Raw genomic sequence first — 27311 nt, forward strand, 5'->3', positions numbered from 1 at the left:
TTATTCCATGTTATTTTTGTAGGTGAAGTACAAGAAAGATGTTCAAACCATGCACGAGCCAGTTTCAGATCTCCCAAATTTGTTGTTTTTAGACCATGCTCTGAAAGCCAGCAAAATGCTCAGTGGAGTAAGTGGGCTGTCTGGTGGCCGTTGTAGAGCTTAGTCGTGTGGAGCCCGGGAATGCAGTGTTTCTGTTTGCTCCTGGTCTTACCTGCTTCATTAGATGCGCCTGTGTGCCGTGACCCCCAACAACTAACGCACTGAAAAGTCGCCCCTGCTTGTGCAAATCCCACGGCAGCCATTGTCTCTTTATTAAGGAGCTCTTTTTCTTCACTTACTTCACCCTTTCATACATGTATGGAATATATTTTAGTTCGTTCATTCCATGTTACCCTCGCTTATCCCCCATTCTTCTGCTGCTACAACCCCTTCTTGCCAACAGGTACCCCTCCTGCGTTCACATCTTTGTGTGTGCTTGACACACTGAGTTTAATGAGGGTTGTCTGCAAGTGCGAGGTGTGGAGGTCATTTGCTGGAGCGTGGACAGAGCTATATTCCTCTGAAGACAGCGATGCCCTCCATGGGTTCTCGAAGCTCCTCGCATCTCATGTGCATAAGCACACTCGGTGATGCTGTAAGCAGACATCATTCTGTCTTCTTTCTCCCCATTTCCTCATTTGTATCAGAATGAACACACTTGATGTCTTGCAGTCAAGGATCTTCTTTTATGAGAACCATGCCGGCATATATATGTTATGTCTCCAGTAGCAAACATTCTTGTTTATATGTAGTATATATATAAACACATAAAAAATATAGTCACACTTTAAATCATTTTATCTGATAAGAAAACTTGAAGATACTTATATTTCATGGCCACTATGAATTTAGTCTTGAAGATGGATTCTCCGTGATCTGTCATGTCAGCGAGGAGGGCTTTATGTCCCATTGGCTATATGTGTTTATTGTTCATACAGTCAGTCCCTTCGAACCCTAGCCTATTGGGATACTGTGTCTACACTTGCTGCATCTGGATGCTGACTTCACTAGCTCTTAGAACTGATAACCCCTGATCACTGCTGGCTCCCCTTTGTACATATCCAGATGCCACATCATAATGATTGATTCTGATTTGACCTCTAGTTATCCTAACAATAACCACCCATTTTCTTCAAAGCATTTCAAGTTACAGAATAGGTCCAGATCAGATGAAGAAAGACTCGTTCTGTAAGGTATAAGCAAAAGTGAAAGTAGCCTTTTAAGCGGATAAGCACCCTGTGCTTAATATAAAGGCACTCCAAGACCAGATCCCCAAACCTTCGTCTTAAGGGAGCCTCAGGTCTTAGCACTGGCTAAAGACCATTTATTATTTGTATGTCCACTCTCCCTTGCACGTCGCCACCACCAGCCTTCCCAAGGTACACACTGCACGCAAGTGGTTCACACTTGCAGAGATTGGTTTTTAATTTATTTGAAAAAGTATTTGTATTTGGGCCAAAAGCAGTATATTATACTTTCCGGTGTTTGAGCCATGTCCACAGCTCAGAATGAGCCTTTCCCTTGAATTACATTGTCCCGCCTTCTCCAAGCCCAGCCTTCAGTGACGTACACATCCCACCCTTGCATTTCTGTACTGGTTTCATGCTTTTCATCACACACACACACACACACACACACACACACACACACCTCTCCATCCTCTGCATCCTCTGCTTTCTTGCTTTTCATCACACACACACACACACACACACACACACACACACACACACACCTCCATCCTCTGCACCCTCTGCTTTCTTGCTTTTAATCACACACACACACACACACACACACACACACACACACACACACACCTCTCCATCCTCTGCACCCTCTGCTTTCTTCATTCTCCGTGGTGTTGGCTTTTGTCCTGGGATAGTGCTTGCCCGGGACTGTCCCCTACTCACACTCAGGATAACTCTGCGAGCAACATGGGGATTTGTGTGTAAATGAGCAAACGTGTTTACCTCACACCAGCACCATTTATTTTCAAAGTGTTGATGTTTGTTTTGTGGTAGAGAAAATGAATCTAAATTTAGTGTGCACAGTCTTTGTCACCTCTCCAGTAGAAAGCCTGAGGAAGTCACACTGCCCATTTTGTTCATTAGTCACAGATCTCTCATCCACCTCAGACTATATCACAGAAACGATTACGTCACTCAAAGGACCAGAGAGTTTGCTTTTCTCTGAATCATTTACATAGTCAAATCTGGAAATGATTTTACGATATTATATACGTATATACATGTATATCTTAAATTTTTATAAGTTAAAATAGCCTTTTAAATATTTGTATAACTTGATGTACAAGGGTGACTGGATTTTATTAAAACATTGAAGAAGAAATTTCATGTTAGGTTCAGTGCTAGTTTTCTATAAATAGCTATTTTATTATCCATCTCTAGATATATGGGTCTATATCACAATTTTTGCATCTTAATGTGTCATGTGTAGAGCAGAATGAGACATTTAAAAGCCTGTGCAGAATCAAGAATTCAGTGTTTGAAGGAACACTTTGCTCTGAAAATGGAGTTTATAACTTTCTTTATAACTTTATATAAATTTAAAAAATTTATACCATGTTATTCTACATATCTCCACTAGGAGGCAACAGAGACTATTCAATACAGAAAACAAGTCATGCATTAGAAATTTCATTTGCAGATTGGCATTCAAAGGATTTGGTTTTAGCCCATTTTTAGTATATATCCATCATTCTGACTATAATTCCCTAGACTTCATTAGTCATGGACTTTGACTCCATAGTAGAATATATTCTGCCTTAGTGCATTCAAAGTATAGTTGTTTAATAAGTAGATATTATTAATAAATTTAAACAATGTGTAAACATTTTTGATATCTTATTTCAGGTTTAATCTTTGCCTTTTGTTTAAATTAGATTTTGCTTAAGTTTAACTTAAAATTCATAGAGGAACCCAAGATGTAACATATGAACTTTATTAAGACTTTCCCATGGTACACACATGAGGTATTTTCTCATCTGTGTCATGAGAGCAGAGGGTTTGCACCAACAGCTTCAACTTAAAAAAATCCAATAAATCGAGGCTGGAGAGGTGGCTCAGTGGCTAAGATCACTGGCTACTCTTCCAGAGGTCCTGAGTTCAATTCCCAGCCACCACTCGAGGCTCACAACCATCTGTAATGGGCTCTGACGCCCTCTGCAGTGTACATGCAGTTAGAGCACTCATACATAAAATAAATCTTAAAAAAAAAATCCAATGAATTGTACCCATTTTCTTCATGTTTTTCTCGGTGTCTCCCATTCTTTCCTTGGAATTTAGAGAATTAGATCAGTTATCCTTCAGCTTTTCTTTGTCCTGTCACTTCCAACCTTGCTCGTGGCCCACTGTCTGTCTGCAGCCTCCTTTCTGGAGTCTCGCTTCCCTCGCTCTCTTCCTTTTATTGCTGTCTTTTCTTCTGGACACCGTTAAGCACCGTTCTGTCCTGCGATCAGAAGCAGTCTATGTGTCACTCCATCTTGCCCACACAGGATCCGTGGGATCCCATCTAATGATTTTTCATCGGTGACAGTGCCCCATGTCATATTTATAATTAGTCACTGAATGTTTCTTGTGCTCTTCCCGTGGCCACCTACAGCGACAGCGTCTGGCTTTGTCCATTTTCCTCAGTGGCAGGACCTCCTCCGCCCCAGCTGTTACAGAGACGGGTTCTTTAACAGCACCGTGGCTCCTTTCCACTGGCTTCTTCTCTGTTGTCTGCTTTGCGAGGGGTTGCTGGGAGAACGGCTCAATCTGTGACCCAGGGTTACCTGGAACTCACAGTCATCCTCCTGTCTTAGCCTCCCATGTTCTGGGATATTCTGGGATGAGAGCCAGCACACCCCAGTTACATTCCCAAGTCTTTTTTTTTTTTAACTCATCAGTCTCTTTCATTTCTAACTTGTTTTCATGTTTTTTTTTTAAGTGGGAATATAAAAAGAATTTTGAAGAAAACAAAGGATCGTATCACTTTGATGCGGAGGCCCCTGAACACCTGCACCACAAAGGCACCGCCACCCTCCAGAGTCAGGTGCGCCCTCTGAGCTCTGCTCTCCTGTCCCCTGGACACACGTGACTGTCGGGTTCCCCGCCTCTCAGTGCCTTGTTCGTTGAAAAATGGAGCACAAGAACATTAATGTGGTTCCAGAAAAAGAAATATCATCTTGGATCCTAATTCCTTTTATCTTTTGGGTCAGCTGGAACCATGTTTCGATATATTAAAGTTTCATAAAAATAAGTTCTTTGTATAATTAAAAAGTTTAGATCTAGAAACTAATTAAATGGTGATCAAATCTCATGATGATTTAAAATTTTACTGTTTGCCGATTTGACATTTTTGAGCTACAAAATTAATTTTCTGGGTGTAAGGTTTATTATAGTTTCTCCATTTAATTATAAGTGTTATTGGAAAGGGAAAACATCCTCACTAATGCATTTTAAATTAATGTTTCATCTAACCATGAACCCCTATGTATTCTGTAAACGAATTTAAGATTTTTTTCTTCCTAGCACATTGTAAAGTGTTTTTAAATTATGTTTTTAAAAAAATTAATTTTTTAAAAAAATTTAAAGTTAAAATTAAAATAAAAAATCTGTTTTTAAATTATCATTTCAATTTTAAATAGCTGCTAAAGATGCCATTTCTAGCACCTATTATGATAAGCATTTACATGACTCCTTTAAATGGATTCTGTGGGACATACATTCCGTAATGATTTGAAAATCACTTACTCCCTGTATCAGTTTTCTTCCCTGTTGCTGTGATAAAGGACCTTGATATAAGCAATTCAAGGGACAGAGGGTTCACTGGGTTCCCGGGTTAAAGTCCGTCGCTGTAGGGAGGCCTAGATGGTGGGACCTTGAAGCACCTGGTTACACAGATTCAACCACAGTGAGGAAGACACAGCCAAGGTTAATGTACATATCCTCATGCTCAACTCCCTTTCTCCCTTTTCCATGGTCTGGGACAAAAATCTAGGGAATGATGTTACCAGTGTTTAGGCTGTCTCTTCCCATATCAATGAACATCAGCGAACAATTCCCTACAGTCATGTCCACAGGCGAACCTGATCTAGAACCTCACTGAGGTTCTTTTCCGGAGGAGACTAGAGTGTAGGGAGTGACACTTCAGCACGCCCTCTCCAGTGTTTGGAAGCATGAGTCTTGTCTTTAAATTCTCTTTCTCTCCCTCCCTCCCCCCTCCTCCTCCTTCTCTCTCTCTCTCTTCCTTCTACTCTCCTCCTCCCTCCATCCCTCCCTCTCTCCTTCCCTCTCTCCATTTCTGTCTCAAGGAAGTAAGACAGAGAACAATAGAATAGAAAACCCAGCATCCTCATCTGGTCTCTGTGACACAGGCACACATACCTGCACACACATACACACTTATGTGCACACACCACATACACATACTACACATACATATACATATGCATACCTACAAAAGGAAAAGAAAAAATCAAAACTCAAAGCAACAGCACGTGTCTTTCCCTTTATAAGAAGAAAGGAGATAAAACAAATTTTAAGTGATACAAATAATTCATAATATATCATTAAATATATATGAATAACCCATGTATTTAACAAATATTTACATATTCTACCTATTTGGCACAATATTTTATTTGTCCTCTATAGAATACATTACTTAAAGACCCACAACACTGAACACCTTTTAGTTGGGCTAATATAAATTTTTATCCTTAAAAGTTTTTATGTTTGGCCCTTGTATGTCACTAACTCTGGGGAACACACTCATCATCCTAAACTGCAAGAATAACTTGAGAACATAAAACAGGATGATTAATTTCGGGTCCATTTATTGTTCGTTCACTACATGGGCTTTTGGTTGTTGTTGTTGGGAATTGATCCCAAGACCTTGTCCTTGCTAAGAATGTACTCTAACACTGAGCTAGGCACAGCCCTTATTTTATATGATTTTAGTATTTTTCCAATGCAGGTAAAATACAGAGAAGAATATGAGAAAAATAAGGGGAAGTCCATGCTTGAGTTTGTTGAGACGCCATCATATCAGTCTTCAAAGGAGGCTCAGAAGATGCAGAGTGAGGTATGGTTCTGGGCTTTCTGCCGATTTTTCCTTAGGTACTTTTCTCATTCGAAAAGAATCACTCAGTGATGAGTGGTTCTAGAGGCAAGAGTGATGCTCTGTGGGGCTGGCTTGGGACCTGTGTTCGATACCCAACATTGCTCCGGGTGGCAGGGTCAAGGACTAGACTCAGCAGGACTGTGTAGGACAAGCTCAAGGACCCTGTGCTAGACTCAGCACAGCTCTGCAGGGCAGATCCTGTGTTCTAGATCCAGCTCCTCGCTGCCAAAGGTCATTGAATTTGTCTGCTGCCCAGTTTTGCTGATCAGTAACTAAAGCTATTAAGCAGATGTGATCCTCACTGTTCTCATCCCCATGGGAAAGCACTGACAGTCTCAGATTGTCCAGGATTATACACTCACACTTTCAAACTGTATCAATGTAAAACTGTATCTAAAACTCATTCAACAAATGAAGACCTGGTTGCTTTTCTTCCCTTTCCCCTACGATGGTAATAGAACCAGCATTTGAATAATTTAAATCCTTGTTTTGTGCCTGACTCCTTGCTAAGAGCCCCACCTACATCAGCTCATTCAATCCTTAAGATAATGGTTTGAAGAGAAAGTAGTTCATTCAAGAATAATACACTGAAACTAACTATCCCAAGTAAAATCACATATTTGGTAAATGTCACCAGGGGTTTAGGACCTGGTCGCAATCATGATACTTCCTTTCCTTCTCTGCAAGTTTATTTAACTGATCCTGCCATCCCCAGGAAATGCTTAAATGTGTTGAGTATGTTTACTTCTCTTCTAGAGAAGATAATCCTGTCATAGGCAAGATTATCCTTAGACTATGTTTTCTCAGACCAGGTGATTCTTTCATTTTCTTTCCTTTAGGGTGCCAGGCACACAGTTTTGTCTACAGTCAGCAACTACTACATCTATGGTTCCCAGTGGGCTACCACGTTTAAGGGACAGAAGCCCTGGCCAGTCCTGTCAGGCAGTATTAACGTTTTTGTTTGCCACCTGCTTTGTTGAGATTCCCTCAGACAATCTGAGACTGGACACACTTGGTTAATTTCTTCTGTAAGCCAAAGAGCAGAGAGGCATTATTTATCCTTTTCAGTCTTATCTTCTTAAGTCTTTTATTGAATTTGATAAAGAACTGTCAGTGACGGAGTGAGTTGTCTGGTTTAGCTGACTTGGCCGAGCTGCTGAACTTGGCCCAAGTTTGGAAGCACACACAAGCTCACCTTAAAGAGGGCAAATGGTACTGGCTTCACATTCTCCATCTAGACAGCGGCATAGAAGGCGTTTCAGGATAACCCTTACATTGCACCATTGTTTCCCACAGCAGTCCTGCCTTCTATGTGAGCTAGCTCTGGATTTTTAATGGCACGCGCCATTTCGTAGGAAGCGTGTGGCCACTGCTGCAGACCTGTAGTCCAGGGAGAGGTTTCGACTTTCACAGTTCTCAGGAAGTGGAACTGTTAAGCCCATGTTCTCTGAAGGACGCAAGAGCAAAAGACCCTCCACCCTTTTTAAATGAAAGACTGGAGCGTGGCTTCAGTCTTATCATAACCTCGCAGCTTCACCTCAGGCTCTCCAGACTCCCTCTCAGCATCGCCACACTCGGCACTGTGTCCCCTCAACCTTTCCATGGCCTCCCGTTGGCCTCCCCTTTGCCTCCCCATGGTCCCCCAAAGACTCCCCAGACCACCCTGGCAGCATCCTCCTGCCTCCTGAGCTGGTCGACTCCCTGCTAAGTCTCCTGGCATCTCCAGCTAGAGTTGGAGACATGGAATTAGACTTACAGCTATTTTGTGGGTTTTTCTTTTCTTCCTCTCTTCTCCAACCCCTTCTCGCACCTTTTCAACCCCCTAACACTATGTAGGAGAGAAAAAAAAGAATACAAGGGAAAGGGGTGTCCTTAGATATTTCCTGCTGAGTAGGTGTGTGCTCGTTCCTTGGAACAAGTTTGATATTCACTGTTAGAATATCTAATTTCTTCTCCTTCTCTTTTTGTGCACCACTACTTGACAAACTGCAACCAACAAAACAGCGTCCAAACACCAGCTGGCCACCCAGCCCCTTCTGGCAGGGTCCTAGCATCTCTGTCTCATCGGAAACGTCACCAGAATTCCAAATGTACACTGCAGCTATCTTCAGATACACCAGAAGAGGGTCTCAGATTTCATTACAGATAGTTGTGAGCCATCATGTGGTTGCTGGGATTTGAACTCAGGACCTTCAGAAGAGCCCCTCGGAAGGGCAGTTAGTACCCTTAATCACTGAGCCACCTCTCTAGCCCCCAGTCATAGATTTTTCTTTGAGTCACACACTCACGAAACTCACTTGGCAGCTGGCAAAATCCACAGTCAGCTGCTGTGGACAATCTGAAGCAGCTGCATACCCCACACCTGGGATTAAAATGAAAACACATTTTATAATATTTTTATGTTTTTTTAAAGAAACCAAAAATCTCCCTAGAGACTCATGCAGAGAAGCCTTTGCCACATGTTTTCTGTGATTACCTTAATTCTTTTGCACACGAACTGTTCAACATTCTTCTCACCAACAAACCTGCGCCTACCTCATCATTCATGGTTAATATATTCCAAGGCCTTGTTTCTGAATTAGACATAGTGGTAATTTGGAAAGTTGGGATTTTAGCACCTCATTCCTCACGACAGTCTCTCTCATTTTCATCACCCTTCTTGCCCTTTCCCTCCCTCCAGTGAGGCAAGCTCCCCTTTAATTATAGACACTGATGATTAGTCTCTTCTTTTATTTCCCTCCAGATTTTTTTCCAGTTAGTCCCAACCTCAAAAAGGTTTGATAAGAGTCAGGGCTTCTATTAGGGAATCTCATTGGGCCAGGTTGATAGTGTCAAGGCTAGAGAAATAAATACCTAAAAAATTTAGAGAAAGTATGATGTTTTAAAAAAAGTACTTTAGGGTATGAAAAGAACAAAGCAGGCCAGAGGAGAGCCTCCTCTCTTAGAGTTGGCTTCGAGCCCTTATAACTAGTTGAGACTATATTCCCTGAGATACCTGCCGTGGGAGGAGCCTGATTTCAGAGAATGCTGTTCGAATCTCTCTCTGACCTTTACTCCAGCTCATCTCACTTCTGTCGGTGCCAGGTACAGGGTTAGTCTGTTTTCTGGAAGAAATCTCTAAATCTTTCCTTAGGAAGTTCTTTGTTTTTACTTGCACAAAAGTCTTTCTGCATAGAGTCTTTCTGCAATGAGCTTTTTGGGCTGTGTTCTAGGCAGTTCCAATTAAAACACCCTTTCTTTTTTTTTTTTTTTCTTTTCTTTGCTTTTTTTTTTTTCAGATTTAAAAGGTGAGGGGGGAAAAGGTTTTTTTTTTTTTGTGCTTCTTAGGAAATCAGGAAAGTTAGAGCTGCCTATTTTGATAGAGTTCCAGTCATTTTTAAAAAAGATTTGTTTATTTATTGTATGTAAGTACACTGTAGCTGTCTTCAGACACACCAGAAGAAGGCATCAGATTTCATTACAGATAGTTGTGAGCCACCACGTGGTTGCTGGGATTTGAACTCAGGACTTTTGGAAGAACAGTCAGTGCTTTTAATCACTGAGACATCTCTTTAGCCCTCAGGCATATTTTTTTTATTTGAATTTGCCTTAACACAGACATTCCAAAACTTCTCAAAGTCTTTAATATTTTCTGAAGTTAAGTTTTTTTTTTTTTATTCACTTTCCATACTGATCGCTGCCCCCCTCCAGGTCCTCCTTCACAGAGTCCCACCCTTCCCCTTCTCTGAGAGGGTCAAGGCCTTCCCTGGGTATCCCCCACTCTGGCACATCAGGTGCAGGACTAGGCTCATCCTCTCCCACTGAGGCTAGTTAGGGGAAAACCAACTTTTCTTAATGACTTAACTGCAGTGATTTTGCTCCAGACAAGTGTTCTTTGAAGTGATTATCAAATGTAAGTAAGTGCACATCACACCTTATTTTATTTTATAAAAAATCTGTGTGGCCTAGAAATGTTATAGGATTGGGGTGCAGTCGTTTTCCCAATTGGTTCTACATGAAAAAAGAACAATTCCTCATAACTTTTTCTCTGGTATATTCATGGTTCTTTAGCTGAACGTGCCTTCAGTGAACCTCTTGATTGATATGCAGAACATCTGTCCACCCCAGCCTTTTCTCACAGCTCGCGGTTGGCTGAGTGCACATGTAACAGTGCTATATGACGACATAGTGTGTTTCTCTTCATCTCTCCAGGTTTGGAGAAAATGTTTGTTTTCACAATTACCTTCCTTTGTAATAAATTTACAATGAGCCTAGAAATAGCTTCTCCTTTTGCACAAATAACAATCTTAGTCACGATTTGTTTATCTTATCTTTATGATATATTCTGAATAAATTATTTGGTAAAATCTGGCTCCTGTTTAGTAAACATTCAGGGAAATAGATACTTTGCAATTTGAAGAGATCATCTTTGTAATCATAAAACAAGGGTCATTGGGGTTGGAGAGATGGTTCAGTGGTTAAAAATCTTTCTGCTGTTGCAGAGACCTAGATTCAGTATCCAGCACCCATGTGGCATCTTGCAACCTATCTAATGCCAGGTTCAGTAAATCCAGTGCTCTCTTCTGTCCTCCATGAGCATCATATATACTGTTCATGTATACATACAGACAAAACACTCATACACATAAAATGGAAATATATAAGTCTTTAAAAATAAAATCGGGGTCATCACTGATTTTCAAGTGTATAACTCAAATTCTAGAATTTATAGTCATATCTAAAGATGTCAAAGCACGCCTGAAAGGCCAGGTTTGTTATAGATTTATAACAAACCAACAGGATCGTCATAGGCACCTCCCATTCATTTCTCATGTGAACTTCAGGCCTCACATATGATCTGTAAGTTCTTAATCATGGACTACTCCAAGCTGCTTCTGTGAACTCTTAATAAAGAAGGATCCACGACATTATGACAAGAATGAAATATTCCCAGTGCTTAAGTCATGAAGCAACAGAACACCCATTTTCTATTTTAAAATTGCTTCTCAGAGACTCATGAAATTCTGACCTTGAGAAGGATAAGGGAGCCATGAGCATTTATACTGTTGAATTTGAATTGCCTTCTACACCACCAGAGTTTCTTCCAGTGAATGAACCATGCTCCATTTTGAGCGATGTCATATGATGGCCCATCAGAGAGCCTGTCTTATTCTTCCTGTGACATGGAGAGGTGTTAGTCACATACAATGCTCCATGCCTTCATTCAGCATGGGAGGTGCTGTTTGGTGACTCTGTTACTCTTTGGTAAAAACCTGTAACTGACAAAGTTGCAATTATTTTTCTGCTGTTAAGAAGACTAGTTAGTTTTGCCGAGTGAGTTTTTTTTTCCTTTGAGGTTGTTGCTGTTGTCTGCCAGTTTTTATGATAAATGATTGAAATAATAAAGAAAACTGAGATGCTAGAATTATGAGTTTTGTTATGAGAATGAATGTCTGTTCTCGTAGTTTTCTTACACCAACTAGTGTTCTCTACACTGAATGTGATGTCTTCATTCAACAGAAAGCTTACAAAGAGGATTTTGAGAAGGAGATTAAAGGAAGGTCCTCACTGGATTTAGACAAGACCCCTGCATTTCTGCATGTGAAGCACATCAGCAACCTGATGAGGGAGGTACGGCCTTGGGAGTTTATATTAGCGGTTACGGTGTGGCCTTTCAGGTGACACTAAATGTCACCAAGGAGGGACGCGGAAGAAGTCACTCCAGAATAACCTACTTAACAATTCTGTGCTAATTGCATATTTGTTTTGTGGACTCTTTATTCTGACCCTCACTGACAGAGCCTTGCAATTTTGTAACATAGGAAAGAATAAGTTAATAGAACTATCTACTAGTGAAGGAAGAAATTACCCAGATTGTCAGGAAAAACTTAGAAAATATTCTGCTCTTTCATTGTGATTGTAGCTCAGAAGGTAAGTAAGCAGTGAGCTTTATAGCTTCATAACAGCTGTTTTCTATAAAAAAAAATAAAGAGAAGATTGATTCTCATATGTATATGTATGTGTATGTGTATGTATATGATGTATATGTATATGTATAATGGAGAGGTAACTGCATGCAGTCCCTCACTATCACAAATTATGCAGCCGAGTTTTCCGAATTCCCGGCAGTCTCAGAGATCAGCAGATGGGGAGAGAACAATGGATATGCCTTGTCTTGAGGAAACGACTTTCTTTTCTTTTTCCTTTTCTTTTTATTCTCATTGTTTTGCTTATTTTTCAAGGCAACATTTCTCTGTGTATTTCTCTATGTAACCACAGTTCTGTATGTCATAGAACTCACTGTTGAGATCAGGCTGGCCTTGAACTCACAGAGGCTGCCTTCCTCTACCTCTGGAGTGCTGGGATTACAGGTGTGTGTCACCATTGCCTGGTTGAGAAAACCACTTTCTTGAAAGCTTGATTTTTGTCAGCTATCATAAAACATATTCTACAATGGGCCTTACTTTTTTTAAATTTTTTATCTTAATTTTTAATAATGTGCACATGTGTGGATTTGTGTGCATGAGTGCAGCATCTACAGAGGCCAGAATTGGGTATTAGACCCAAAACTGTAAGCCACCCAAATGGGAGCCTAACTCGAGTCCTCTGGATGAGCAGTGCATATTCCTAGTTGCTGAATCATCGCTCTAGCTTTTGGGGCAGTTTCCCTGTAGCATCATGACATTTGAAATCAGAGATGAGCTACTCACATGGGAAAGTCACATGATTCATTCAAGAGTTCTTTCTCTTTTATCTAGAGAAAAATTATAGAGTTAGTGTATGGGGCAGAATTACTCATATTGTTTTTTTTTTGTTTTTGTTTTTTTTTTTTTTGCTTTTATCTCCATAGAAATGTTATTGACAATTTAATTAAAATTTAGTTCACAATTAATATATTAAACTTGTTGAATATTAAATGTCATAACTTTAATAAAGCAAAACATTTTACTTGTACTTCAACACTTTAAGAAATTAATCCATTTCCCCCAAGTGGCTTGAAGCTAACTCTACTGTGACATGTTCATTTAAATGATTATATGTTAATGCGATCTAGAATATAATGTATGAGTAGCATACACCTGTAAAAAGAAAAGTGGTCTTATTCTAAATTTTTGAATCTAAGAAATGTCCTAAACCCCTGGAATGAAGTGACCCATGAGTCCTGACTGGAGGTGGGATTTTTAGTCACAAGCTTTTTTTTTTTTTTTTTGAGACAGGGTCTCTCTATGTAGCCCTGGCTGACCTAGAAGTCACTCTGTAGACCAGGTTGGCCTCGAACTCAAAAATCCACCTGCCTCTGCCTCCCAAGTGCTGGGATTAAAGGTGTGTGCCACCACTGCCTGGCAATATCATAGTTATTAAACCAGGGTGCATATACAGGAGTATTAGTATTGTACTTTAGATGCTTTGGTGGATTTTATGATATTTATTTAAAAGGCTAACTTAAATACATTTTGTCATTTTTTTAGCCTGTCCTGGGGCTTAATCTATGTTGGCTTCATCTTTATTATTTCCATATTCATTGCAATTATCATAACATCTTATGACAGGGAAACCAGTCATCACTATAATCTGGGTAGATGTTACGATGATAGTCACAAGCTTTTAATAAGTAAATGGCAGCCGGCCTGTGCTGCTCAAGGGACATCAGGCATTGCTGTGATTTCTTGGAATAGCAATATAGCTTCTGTGCGGATTCTATTGCCCCGCCCCCTTTTGTCACTTCTTATTTGCATATATTTTCTTTGAAGTCGAGAGCAAATAAATGTTGATGTCCTGGTACTGCTCTCTGTTGTAAAGCTGCACTGCTGTGTCCTGTTAGGACAGGATCTGCCAGTCATTGTCATACAGGTGACAAAGTGACGTTGGTCCTCGACTCTTCCCTTTTATTCCTTCCTTCCTTCTTAATGGCGAAAAATATCACTCTCTTTCTTTCAAAGGACGTATTCAGAACAGCAACGCTACGAGTTTCTTATAACTAAAATTGTAAGATTTTATTGATAACATTTTGGACTTAGGATTCTGAATGTCTGGACAGGACAACAGGAAAAGGCCCACAAAACTGTTCACTGGAGCAGGCAGCTTGTGGCTGTTATAAGGAAATATTGTAAACCGAGTGGTTCGACATCAGGTAGTTCTCCTGGTTCTGTAAACCAAGAGGCCCCGAGTCAGGTGCTGGTGGCTTTGGCTCCAGGTGAGAGCCCTGCTCCTCTTTTGCTGGTGACTGCTTCCGGTGTCACATCTCAGCATGGTCCCTACATAACCTCATATCCCCATAGAAACCCAAATTCTTCCCAAGGGAGCTGGGGCTTCCACATATAGATTTTGGGAGGGATACAAGTATTTCTTTCTTAATGGCTATGACTAATCTTTTAATTAGTAACATAGAGATAGCTAATTGAAAAAGCCACTTGGTTACTTGATACAATTAGAAATTTTTAGATATAAGCCCTTAGCTGTAATAGATTCCATACTCCTTATTTTATGGTTTTATATTGCCATGTAGAGTCTCCCAAATATCATTTTATATTTTAAGATGTATGTTTTATGAAAGGCCTTTGGCTGCACCAATATTTTGCCTTATTTTCCTCCATTGCCCTTTGGTATTAATAAGACATTTATTTTATTTCCTTTTTCCAAGATGGAAATGGAGACTGAGTTACTCAAAGGCCTCCTAAAGTTCACGTGACCAAATTAGTAGAAAGGTTGCGACTTTCATCAAGGTCATTTGACTGAGAGCTACTTATAAAATCACAGGCATGCTTGACAATGTCTCCGAAAGCTATTGTTTGATCAAAACTCAGGCTAATTTAATGACTCAGGATAGTGTGAGGTGTGTGTTTGTGTGTGTGTGTGTGTGTGTGTGTGTGTGTGTGTGAGACATGAACTCCAGAATTAACAGGAACCTAAATTCTTTTTTCTCTCTTTCTTTCTTTCTCTCTTTCTTTCTCTCTCTCTCTCTCTCTCTCTCTCTCTCTCTCTCTCTCTCTCTCTCTCTCTCTTTCTTTCTTTCTTTCTTTCTTTCTTTCTTTCTTTCTCTCTCTCTTTCTTTCCTTCCTTCCTTCCTTCCTTCCTTCCTTCCTTCCTTCCTTCCTTCCTTCCTTCCTTCCTTCCTCCCTCCCTTCCTCCCTTCTTTCTTTCTTTCTTTTTCTTTTTTTTCCCCCAGACAGAATTTCTCTGTATAGCTCTGGCTGTCCTGCAACTCACTCTGTAGACCAGGCTGGCCTCAAACTCAGAAATCCGCCTGCCTCTGCCTCCAAGAGTGCTGGGATTACAGGCGTGCACCACTACTGCCCAGCCCGGAACCTAAATTCTTATCATTAAAGGGAATTATATCTTTCATTTAGCAAAATAGTCAAAAATGAAACCCAGTTTGATGGAACTTTATGGTGCCAGTAAATAAGGAAATAAACAATTTCTCAGTTGAGAATAGAAGAGGCTATAAAGCAACTGTGTGTACTTAAAATGCTGTATCAAAGATTGGGATATAGCTCACTTAGCAGATTGCCTGACATGCACCCTCTGGCTTCCATCCCTGCACCTCCTAAAATAAGTTTGGAAGTTCATACCTATAATCCCAGCACTCCGAAAGCAGGGGGAGAAAGATTAGAACTTCAAGGTCACATTTGCCTATTTGTGATTTCTAGGCTAGCCTACGCTATGTGTAAAAATTTTAAAAAATATGTGATATTAAGACATTCAAAGTCTCTTTTCCATGTCAAGAAAGGTATTTGTTTTTTTTAAACACATCTTTGAATAAAATATAAATTTTAAAAAACCTCTGGCTATAGCAAGCTTTGGCTTTGTAATTCTTTTCCAGTTAGTTTTTTTTAGAAATTCACATCAAATTGATATTTTTAAAATCACTTCAAATAATAAGAAGCATATGTATTCTTAAGATTTTTCTCCAGCTCTTAAAGGGATTGTATCTTTTTAAAGAAGCTTAGTATGATGCCAAAAGATGCTGGGAGAAAGGAGAAACGCTGCTCAGATGGATGCCACCTTGAGTTTGCTAGAGGAGAAAGCAAAACGTCAATGGGAAGTTGGCAAGGACGTTCAGCATCTAATTTTTCCTTCCTAACAATATTTTCTCCTGTCTGCGGTCTCTAGAAGATATGTAAACTGGTATATGAGTTAAAGTAATTGTGGAGAAATCTCCAAATGCGGTGTTCTATTCTTGTCTTATAGAAAGAATATAAAAAAGATTTGGAAAATGAGATCAAAGGGAAAGGAATGGAACTTAGTTCGGAAGTTCTTGATATTCAGAGAGCGAGGCGAGCATCTGAAATAGCCAGCGAGGTGAGTGACTTCCCTTAGAGACCGTTTTCAGCTTCTTTCCTCACGATAGAGCTTTCCCAAAGGCTCCATGATGCCACTTGTGTAGATGATAGCAGCCAGCCAGGTCTCAGGCTTTTCTCAGATACCAAATTAAAGATAATTTCATCTCCACAATCTTTCTATATGCGGTGGTGGTGGTGGGGGAATGGCCATCTTAGAGAACTCTGTGTCACAGGCAAAATATTCCTATGAGATTTTGATCTGGTTCTCTGGAAGCAAATGAAGGGGGGAAACAGGCAGGTGTGGCCTTGTGTCCTGGCGGCAGCTGCAACTGAGCACCTTGTGTTGTCTTGCTCTTTAAGTAACACACATTTCTTGTCTTCATCTGGCTCCTGAGGAGTTAAACTTCTGTATGGAGTGAAAGTAGTTGCTGCTTCTTATTTCATATGAACCTCATAAGAATGCCCTTTAAATGACATGTCCAGTTTCCGTCTCATGTTCCTTCTAGTGCCATTACTTGGGGATCCTGCCATGGCTTTGACACTCTTCAGTGTTTCAAAAACTTGGCACGCCCCTGCACACCTCACTTCAGGCATCCAGCACACTTCCTCTGCTTTGGACCCACCCACTCTGACCTAAGAACCTCGCAAGACTAATATGGCTTCCAACACCTGATTCAATCACACAATCCAAAGACAGACTAGCCCACTGAATCAGCAAACAGCATCTACTGTTTTTGCTTTCTACAAGAAAGAAACCCCAGGTTTTTTGGCTAGATACAACTTTAGAGTGAAAGGTGGAGAGAAATATTCTAAGCAAATGGGACTGGGAAACAAGCAGGGACAGCTGTTCTGAACTAACACAAAAGACTCAAGCCGAAACCAATCAGAGGAGACAAAGCAGGCCACTTCATTTCAATCTACCAAGAGGATATTGATTGTAAACGTAAGTCCACCAAAATTGGATGCACCCAATTTCATAAAGCAAATACCACTAGGCATTAACCCCAACACAGTAGTTGACCTTCATCAATGGACAGAATGTAACCATAGAAACACTAAAGCTAAATGGTACCATTGGCCACATGGACCTGCTGTGCACTTACCCAACATTCTACCCACACACATCTACGGATGCATGTTGTCCCACTTCAGTATGCTAATGAAGTTTCTCTAAAACAGATAATATCTTAATACACAAAGAAAGTCTTAATGAATTTAGGAAAATCAAACTAACTCCATGTATTCTATCTGACTACAATCAAGAAAAACTTGATCAACAAATAGCAAAAATATCAAAAAAAATAACCAAAGATAAATAAACAGAAGTCATACGAACTCATGGACTTTAAACTATTCAGTTGGTTAAGTATTTGAACCACTGAGGAAATTGAAGAGAAAATTAAAAAGGTCTTGGAATTAAATAAAAATGAAAACATAATTAAAATCTCTAGGATGTAATGAAAAAAAGAGTCATAGGAAGGAAATGTATTGTTCTGAGTACTTACATTAAAAATGAGATGGATTTCAAATAGATAATTTACAAATACATTCAAAGGGTTTGAAATACAAGAACAAATCAAACTGAAGCAGTAGATGGGACAAATAACTGAATCCAGGGCAGAAATGAAAGAACTAGAGACGGATATGCAAACAAGCCAATACGAAGAACCAATTACATGGAGAGTTGGTTCTTTGAAAAGATAAACAAGATGGGCAAACCTTAGCCGAATTACCTAAAAGAAAAAGAAGATCCAAACTGATAAAATTAGAAATGATAGGGAGATATCACAACAAAGTGAGCACAGGCATGCAGGAAAAGATCATTCATTCACTGTGACCAAGTTGACCTTATCCCAGAGATGCAAGGATTGTTTAACATATGCAAATTGATAAATGTAATACAACATGTAAATGCACTTAAAGATTTGATCATCTTAGTAGAGAGAGAAAATTCTTTTGACAAAACCTAACATCCCTTCATAATAAAAGAATTAGAGACGATAGGATTGGAGAAAACATACCTCAGCGTTATAAAGGCTGTTATATATGTCAAATCCATAGTATTTCTGTTAAATGTAGTAAACCTCAAAGCAATTCTATTAAAATCAGGAGCAAGACAGGTAGCCAGTATCCCCTCTCCAGTTCAATATGGTGCTTAGAATTTTGCTAGAACAGTACGATAAGATGGGGAAATAAAAGGGGTATGCACAGGTAAAGAAGTCAAATGTTCCTGTTTGTGTTCTTCACAGAAATAAAAAAAAATCTCGAAGTTCATGTGGAAACAGGGAAGACTGCTAGTAACAGGAGCAATCTTCTTGAGTTGCAACAATGGAGCGAATCTTCATTGAGGGGCCAATCCCGTTATTGCTTGTCAATTATATCTGGAAAGTTTCCTGTGTACCTAGTATGGCAAGGCCAGTTGAATCCTGAGTAGTAAGATGGTAGTGGTGGCAGTGGGAATAGCAGCACACCAGGCATTAGGAAAAAAAGACTGGGTGGTCCTAGGGCAGGAACAAAGAGCAGAGAAAGGCACCCCTCTGTTCCTCAGCCCACTGATGCTGGGCTCTCTGTCGCTGCCTCCTGTTCCTCACTGTGGATCTTCCCTGGAGCCATGCTCATTTCCCTTTTCACAGGCACATAGGAATGGCTGGAGTCATCTGTACTATCACATAGCTTGGCTGCTAAGTGCACTGGCCTCATTCCTGGTCTTTTTTTTTTTTTTTTTTTTTTTCTAATCACAAACTGGTCTGTATCCTTTTGCCTGTCTCCCAGCCTCCAAGGCTGCCCTCCATGAAGACTCTCACTCCACTATTGACTTTTTAACAGTATAAAAACATCTCGAGTGAGGGTAATGGTTCTAATTTTGTATCCTTCACGACATAAGTAGATTTGAGTGCTCATGCGTAGCAATAAGTATTCTCTTGGACATTGGTCACTTACCTTTTTTCTTTTTTTGTAAATTCATGTGTGTGTTTATTCATGTATGTGAGTTTGCATATGTGCGAGTTGCACATGTGTATAGCATATAGCCAGAGGTTGGAGTTGAGTATCTTTTTCGATTGCTCTTTCCTTTATTAACTGAGGGTCTCTGCTGAACCTAGAGCTCACTGCTGTGTCTGGTTGAGCATACGTGGCTTCTGGGGGATTTAAACTCAACCTTACTGCTTATGTGACAAGTGCTTTATCCAGCGAACCATCCTACAGTCCTCTCTTGATCATTTAAAAATGTTTAGTGTGTTCACTTGTTTGTTTGTTTTGGTATCATGGACTGCAAAAGCATGTGTTGTCCACAGAATGACTAAGTTATGTTGAATTGTTGTTTTTATAGAAGGAATACAAAAAGGATCTGGAGTTGGAAATTAAAGGCAAGGGAATGCAAATCGACACCGATACCCTTGAAATACAACGTGCCAAAAGAGCTGCCAAGATAGCCAGTGAGGTGAGTGGAGGGGGTTGCCCAGACCTTGGAACTCCAGTGTTTGTACTCAGTAAAGCACACCAACACTGGATGAGTGCATGGAATCTCTCGAAGCTCCATGGGTGGCATTGATGTTTGGAATGGAAATCACTTCCTTTTTTTTTCTTTTTCTTTTCTATATTCTTTGTTTACATTCTAAATGATTTCCCCTTTCCCAGTTATCCTAAGTCCCATAAGCCCTCTTCCCTCTGCCTGTTCCCCAATCAACCCCCTCCCACTTCTCTGTCCTGGTAATCCCCTACATTGCTGCATCAAGCCTTTCCAAGACCAGGGCCCTCTCCTTCCTTCTTCTTGTGAATCATTTGATATGTGAATTGTGTCTTGGGTATTAAGAACTTCTGGGCTAATATCCACTTATCAGTGATTGCATTCCATGTGTGTTCTTTTATAATTGTGTTACCTCACTTAGGATGATATTTTCCAGTTCCAACCTTGGAAATCACTTCAAATCATGATGTTTATTTGGAAATTTATATTCTCCACATCTCTCATAACCTTTAAATGCACCCAAGGAAGCTTGGAAAAAACCATTGTAATAGAACACACATGCATACATGTATGCAGGGACTCACCCTCTGATATACATCATTACTGTAATACAACACATCTCAGGTTAATCTAGGGTATGATAAATACTTTTGTAGGGCATTTTCTCTAGGATAGCTCATATTCTGCTTGACATATTTGTGCTTCCAGTGTTTAGAAGGAAATGTTATGACTATATAGAGAGTTTTTAATTTGAGTATAGTCTTGGGTTCTGTGTGATTGTGTGTTCAGGAGACATCCTTTGCTCACTTTATAGCTGCTTGAGGTTTCTAGAGGCAGCTTCTGGGTTAAGGCACGGAATATCTTGATCAACCATGTGCATTCATTCAGTGCCGGTTTCTCTTCATGCACTACACATGAAGATGTGGCACAACAGAGCTGTAGAGGCCAGACCATCTTTGCATTTTCTAGGGCGATGCCCGAGGTTAGGCACCATGCTTCCTCAACCTCTCCCAATGATTTTGGGAGTATGAATAAGTCACTAGAGCTTGATTGTGTTGACATTTTGTAAGAGTAATATTTAAAGCTGAGGTGCAGATTAGGGAGAGTGACTTGCTTTTCTCAAGGTTTGGTGGTAGGGCCTCACTGGGGCTACTGTGGGCTACCGTGACTCTTATATGGTAACTGGTCATTGTTAGCAGTTTATGGTAGAGACTTCTGGATCTGTATGCATGATATGTAGACAGACATGATCTTGTATGTATAGAAACTTAAGCAAATCTTGAATGCTATGAGCTCCCCTTTGCTCCATATTCATTTACTATTACAAATTCTTTTTTTATTACTTTCTATACTTTGCCTAGCTCCTTTAGAAACATTGTATGATTTATAACATGGATGTGACTATGTCCGTTGAAACACCTGTTGTCTACATGTGTAGTAAGATCTCAACATGACGTGTCAAAACTAGAACCTTCATCTCTCTTCTGCCTCTTCAAATGGAGTCACACAAGTCTTAGATGTCACTTTGATTCTGCCCATCAATTACATCCTGTAACACTGTCTTAAATCCATTTAGAACAGATTAAGGTACCATATACCATATCATCATACCAGGACTGATGGTGTCACGAGTGAGCTACATTGGAAATATACATGGGCATGTTTGGTTTTTTTCCACAGTATCAACATATTTTGAATAACAAATTCATAAAGTTTAGCAGTTTCAATGACTATAAAAACCACCAACCAACCTTGGTATCTTGAACAAGGTGGATGAAAGTTCTTTATTCTAATCTTAATTACCGTTGATGCTCATGCATCACACACACATAGTATATGTATGTGCATGTTTTTATGTAAGAACATTCATGTATACACACACACACATATACATATACACACCCATAAAATATTAAAGAATGAATATATGTGCATGTGTTAAAGAATGAATTCAAGTAAAAGATGCTGCAGCGGAGTTCAAAGTTCAGGAGCTTTTAGAAGTGGGCTAAGAGTCTGGATAGATGCAAACGAACCAGATCAGTGAAGAGCAGGAGCTGCTGGTACTGATGCTGGGGGAGTTCAAGTCAGAGTTAGGAACAAGGCTGCAGAAGTCAGAGGTGTAAAGGCAAAACTGCGTCTCAAGTGGGAAATGGGTCAGGAGCAGGGACCAGCTCATCAGGTTCAGGTCCAGATGGGGTGAGCAGGTAGATGAGTAAGCAGTTAGGTAGCTGTGTCAAATAGCTGGGGACTGAGCCAGGTCAGGGACGCCCTGATCACTGTCACACATCGGGGATGAAGTTATTGGCTGGCTGGGGCCATTCTGTCACAGTGGTAGGTATCCATCGCGTGTGAAGTCCAGGTGAGAACATTACACCTTTGCTTAGTCTGGTCTACTTCATAAATTTGTGAGTTTTCCTGCTATAATTTGGCACACAAATGTATCCACAGTTCCACTTCTTCCTACTAAACTTCTCAGCTGCCTCCCTTTCTAGACCTAGGAGCGAGGCATTGATCAGGGGTGTGCTAGATGAAGGGTGCCTGATAGAGGATGTGGCTTTGAGGGCCACCCAGGGGGCCATAGTCAAAACAAGTCAGAAGCTTCCTGCATAACGGAATGTCCGAGGGCAAGGCAGAGCCTAAAAAACTGGCTTTATACAATATGGAGTGGTTTAAAGTAGGGCATAACATGATTTTATCAGGTACAATAAATATTTAGCCTGGATTCTGTCTCAGTTCCCACACACTTAATATACAGTTTTGTTTGTTTTTGTTTTACCACAACAGCTATATTTTTATGAACCTTTCTTATTCTGTGTCAGAGGCTGCATCAAGTTCACTTACCAGATTAGAGTGTATTGCAACAGAGTGGGCATACAGGGCTAGAAAAAGGAGCTTTTGAAATTATTATCATTGGAACTGAAAGCATCCTCCTAGAGCAAGAAATATGGAATGAGTAGAAAGAGAGGGAAAAATAGGCCTAGAGGAGTCAACCGTGGTCCACGTGGCCCTGGGGAGGTTCTGGAGTTGCCATCATCTTTATATTCTACGTAACTCATTTGTGTAATCTTAGTTACACATGATCCATCTTACCAAACTGATAGACTCTCTAATCCTTTGCAACTAAAGTTTGGGATTTTGCTATTAATATTAGTATCCAAAGCTGAGCTTAAAAATAATGTCGATGTGATATATTGTTAGGTTAATGTCCTCCATTATTCAAACTTGTACTGTTTCTGTGGGCTTAACTGTGTGACTTTCTACAGCCAATAAGACATTAGCAAACTGAACTCTGACTGAGGCTCTCGGTACATTTGTTCTCTTGGAATGAAGCTGTTATCATATGCTGTTTTAAACCATCCAAGTGTGGTCATACAGTGATGACGTTGCCTAGTGACACCTTTTCCAGAATGTACCTAGTCATTCTGAGAGGTTACACATCATTTAAGGATCATATGGTTCAGTTTCCTTCCTCCCTTAGTTCCCAGACAGGGTGAATCTGTTGTCATTCATATCCAGGAATAAAAGGAAAGGCTTTTCTGATATTCTCCATGGTAAAGGAAGTGCACACCATCCCTGAACTAACCACATAGACCCAAGGTTGAGGTACAGTGATTTATTTAATGCCTATAGGGTCCAGAGACTTGGGATAATGTTATATAAACCCAGTAGTTTAGAACGGAAGTGTAGTAAGTTGTATTAATTGAGAACAATGACAGTTTCATAGTCATTTTATTCATAGTTATCAACTAAATTATACAGTCACTAATTCATTTTCAGTTTTATCATTGGAATACAAAAATTTCCTCAATCTAGTTCTGTGCTTTTCTTTAAATGCAGCTTAGTAAACAAAGCCTCCTGGTTATGTATAAATATATCACTGCATGTCATACTTCTTCTTGTTATATAGAAATAAAAGAATAAGGTCTGATCTAATTTCATAACATATATAGTCCTGATGTCAAAATGACATCATGCTTTTTCAGTACCATGACTGAAATGACTGCAGAGCACTGCGTGTTTTATTTTCTACAGAAAGACTATAAAAGAGATCTGGAGACAGAAATTAAAGGAAAAGGAATGCAGGTCAGCACAGACACTCTGGATGTTCAGAGAGCAAGGAGGGCATCCGAGATGGCCAGCCAGGTAAGGAAGGTGTGAACACAAAGTCTCAGAGAAGGGTCTGGGAGCCCGTAAATGTCATCTTGCTGTTGAAACACATGAATAGCAATGGGACCCTGGAAGGTTCAGCAAAGAGCTGAGATTATTTTCTGTTCTTTTAGAAGCAATATAAGAAAGACTTGGAGAATGAAATTAAGGGGAGAGGAATGCAAGTGAACATGGATATCCCCGATATGCTTCGAGCTAAGAGGGCATCTGAGATCTACAGCCAGGTTGGTGGAGGATGAAGCCACTTGTAGAAATGTACTCTAATCCCGTCACTGCCTGCTTCCAGAGTCTTTGATTGACATCTTTCTAAAGATGTTGCCTTCACAGTTAGAGCATTCTTATTAAGATCTTAATGACAAAATGTGACTTGCATTGCTAATTAGGACAGTGGCTATAGTTCTAATTTAGTAGCTGCTGTGAAGTGCCAAAGTCCCCCATGGTTCCCCTTTTTTTGAGGCCAGAAAAATTTTGACATTATTTTTATTTTTAACTTCACTGCATACATTTCTTCGGTAGTCTTTGTTCACACAACAGAAGCATAACTCCAAAAACACTTTATGTCCATTTCACAATGAATAAAATTTTTAAATAGCTCTTAGTAAAATAAAGTAGTTAAGATTATATTATCACTTGATAATTAATGATAACTAAAAATTAGGAGAAGAGCTAAGTTTTCTAAGAAAAACTTATTTGCCAACTATACCTGTCAGACATTATCCAAAAATTTAAAAATATGGGTGTGAAAGAATGGTATTCTGAAAAGGACAAATATTTCATGTTTTCTCACATGTGAAGAATCTGGATTTGAGTGTGCACACATTCACACAGACACACACACACACACACACACACACACAGAGAGAGAGAGAGAGAGAGAGAGAGAGAGAGAGAGAGAGAGACAGAGACAGAGAGACAGAGATAGAGATAGAGACAGACAGAGACAGACAGACAGAAAGTGAGGACTGTGAAAGGGAGGCTGTGTGTAGAGAAAGAAGGATTGGATGGGAAGGGGGAAGCAGAACCCCATGGGCAACAACGGTGAAAGAAAGACATATACCACTTCTTTTGAAAAAATAAATGTGATAAAGATACAGTCTCAAAAGAAAATATTTATAGAGGGGCAGGTTGCTTGTAAAATCTGATTTGGAGGGACATACATTTTATTTACTCATATATTTGCTATAAAGTTATCTGAGAAGTACATCCCAGCAGAAAAAGTAACAGAACGAGAAATATGAAATTGTTCTAGAAGCAGGGAATTCAGTTTGATTAACAGAAATTATGACGGAAATAATTTCAACCCAAATTGGACACAATCGTTCAAAGTCTGGTTGAGTGTAGGGACCTGTCTGCTCCTCAGTTACCTAGGAATGTGCAGCAGTTAGAATAGTCTTAAAGGTCGCGGCTTTCTGTCCCCTCATCCTCCATGCTGCATGAAGACAATGAACTTGGAGACATGGGCTGTGTCATCATAAGCTGAGTGCAAATCGTAGGGTAGCGCATGAAACACGCATATGTAGATGTGAGTCAGTGAGGAAGGACACGATGGCGGCTGCATGTCACCAAGTCCAGCGCCCACTTCACCTAGTACTCATTTCCTCCATCCAATAATGATATCTATTTGTGGAACTGATTGAATAAGTGTGTGTTGGGTATTTACAACGATCTCAGTTGTATCATAACATAGACCCAGGCTCTATTAAAGGAGCCTATTGAAGTTCATTTACTGGAGAGGAACTTGAGATGTGAAATAATCTTACTTACAAATATAATAGCATGTTATCCTTAGCCACTGATCTTTACCAAAAGTAGGAAACAAAGGACCAGTCCAGAAGCTTGGGTCACAGTGGGGGTGCTGGGGAAACTGGGGAAGGGTCTGAGTTTGTTCGCACATAGAAGAGTAGGTGCCACGTTTAGGGGAAACACAGAAGTCAGTCCCGTTGGGCTGCTGTGACAGGCTGCCTACCAACACCCTTGACTTCAATGGCGGTGTCAACAGCTACTTCGAATCTTAAATTTTGAGTTGCAGCCCTGTGGTGTGGTAGAGTTGGAGGTGTTGCCATATCCCTCTCTCCTCCCACCACACAGAGCTTTCAGTTTGTAATCACTTTGTAATTTTAGAAAAAGTATAAAGATGAGGCTGAGAAAATGCTTTCCAGCTATTCCGCTGTGGCAGTCACCCCCGAGATTCAGAGGATCAAGGCGACACAGCAGAACATCAGCAACGTGAGTAGCTCTGTGGAGAGCGAGGGGCCGGACGCATCCCAGGCTTTGTTTGGATTTGGGAATCTTTGCGTGTATTTAATAAGTGCTGGTGGGGAGGAGATGAAGGTCTAAACATCAAAGTCACTTGGGCTTCATATACCCTTTAGGCACACAGCTTAAGATAACGAACACCATGAATTATTTTCAGTGCAACTTGTGTTATGACTGAAACACACCACCGGAGACAGGCCAATTGCTAGCTCTCAGGAAGTCTAAATTTCAGATATCTGGTTGCGGAATCCCCAATCTGTAGTTTTTTCATAGTTGAATTTATGCAGTCTTTGTTTGCTTGCCTATTTATTTATTTTTGTGGCTCTGGGGATTTTATCTAGGGCCATGCTCAGGCTAGGCAAGTGCTCTGGGAACTCTATCCCAACTACTCTCTAGCCCCCAATTCTAAAATGTTATATTTTGTAAGAGAGTCTTTTCTCCACTGTTTGATTTTTTCTTTATCACTTGTATTTCTATCAGATGGTTTTATTTCTTCAAAATACAAATAATTATTCCCATAAATTCAATCATTAGAATTGTTTTGGAATTTTAAATCTAAATTTTGTATTAAGTATCAATGACAAGTGTTGACTATATTTTACCTCAGAAAAAATCTTCCACATTGATTTTCTTGTGAAGATGAGAGTAGAGACATGAAGGGATTCCCTCCTGATTTTCACTTAATTTGCATGGATGACTTACCTAGAGACTTACTAAATCCATAAACTTTCCTGTTTTTATTTTGAAGAAAAGGAATTGCCTGTGTACTGTTTTTATTTTTTTAAAGCAGACCTCTGCTAATCGGTAAATGAATAAACTTGAATTGTGCTATGAAATTATTAAATGGACCATACAGTCAAATGCTATAAAATTCTCAGTCATGTAGCACTGGAGCACATGTCTAGTCAAAAGGAATCAAAAAACAAATGCCATCAAGTTTGAGGACTTCTGAAATACTGACTCCTTCGTAATTAATTGGCCGAGTCACTCAGAACAGACAG

The 27311-nt window shown here is 39.9% G+C and overlaps 1 protein-coding gene across 2 annotated transcripts in view; it reads left to right on the plus strand.

Annotated features, from left to right (window-relative positions):
• The window catches only part of Nebl (nebulette), a 360004-nt gene that overhangs the window by 288304 nt on the left and 44389 nt on the right, over positions 1-27311 (plus strand). The window contains exons 12-20 of one of the 2 annotated variants that reach the window (XM_052156989.1): positions 23-127; positions 3985-4089; positions 6016-6123; positions 11662-11772; positions 16330-16440; positions 19750-19860; positions 23920-24030; positions 24168-24278; positions 26176-26280. The exons of the other annotated variant lie outside the window; for it this stretch is intronic. Coding sequence (XP_052012949.1) covers positions 23-127; positions 3985-4089; positions 6016-6123; positions 11662-11772; positions 16330-16440; positions 19750-19860; positions 23920-24030; positions 24168-24278; positions 26176-26280 — 978 coding nt within the window. The remainder of the gene's footprint in view (positions 1-22; positions 128-3984; positions 4090-6015; positions 6124-11661; positions 11773-16329; positions 16441-19749; positions 19861-23919; positions 24031-24167; positions 24279-26175; positions 26281-27311) is intronic. 2 annotated transcript variants of the gene reach the window in all.

The sequence above is a fragment of the Apodemus sylvaticus genome, chromosome 14 (assembly GCF_947179515.1).
Source record: "Apodemus sylvaticus chromosome 14, mApoSyl1.1, whole genome shotgun sequence".
Lineage (NCBI taxonomy): Eukaryota > Metazoa > Chordata > Mammalia > Rodentia > Muridae > Apodemus > Apodemus sylvaticus.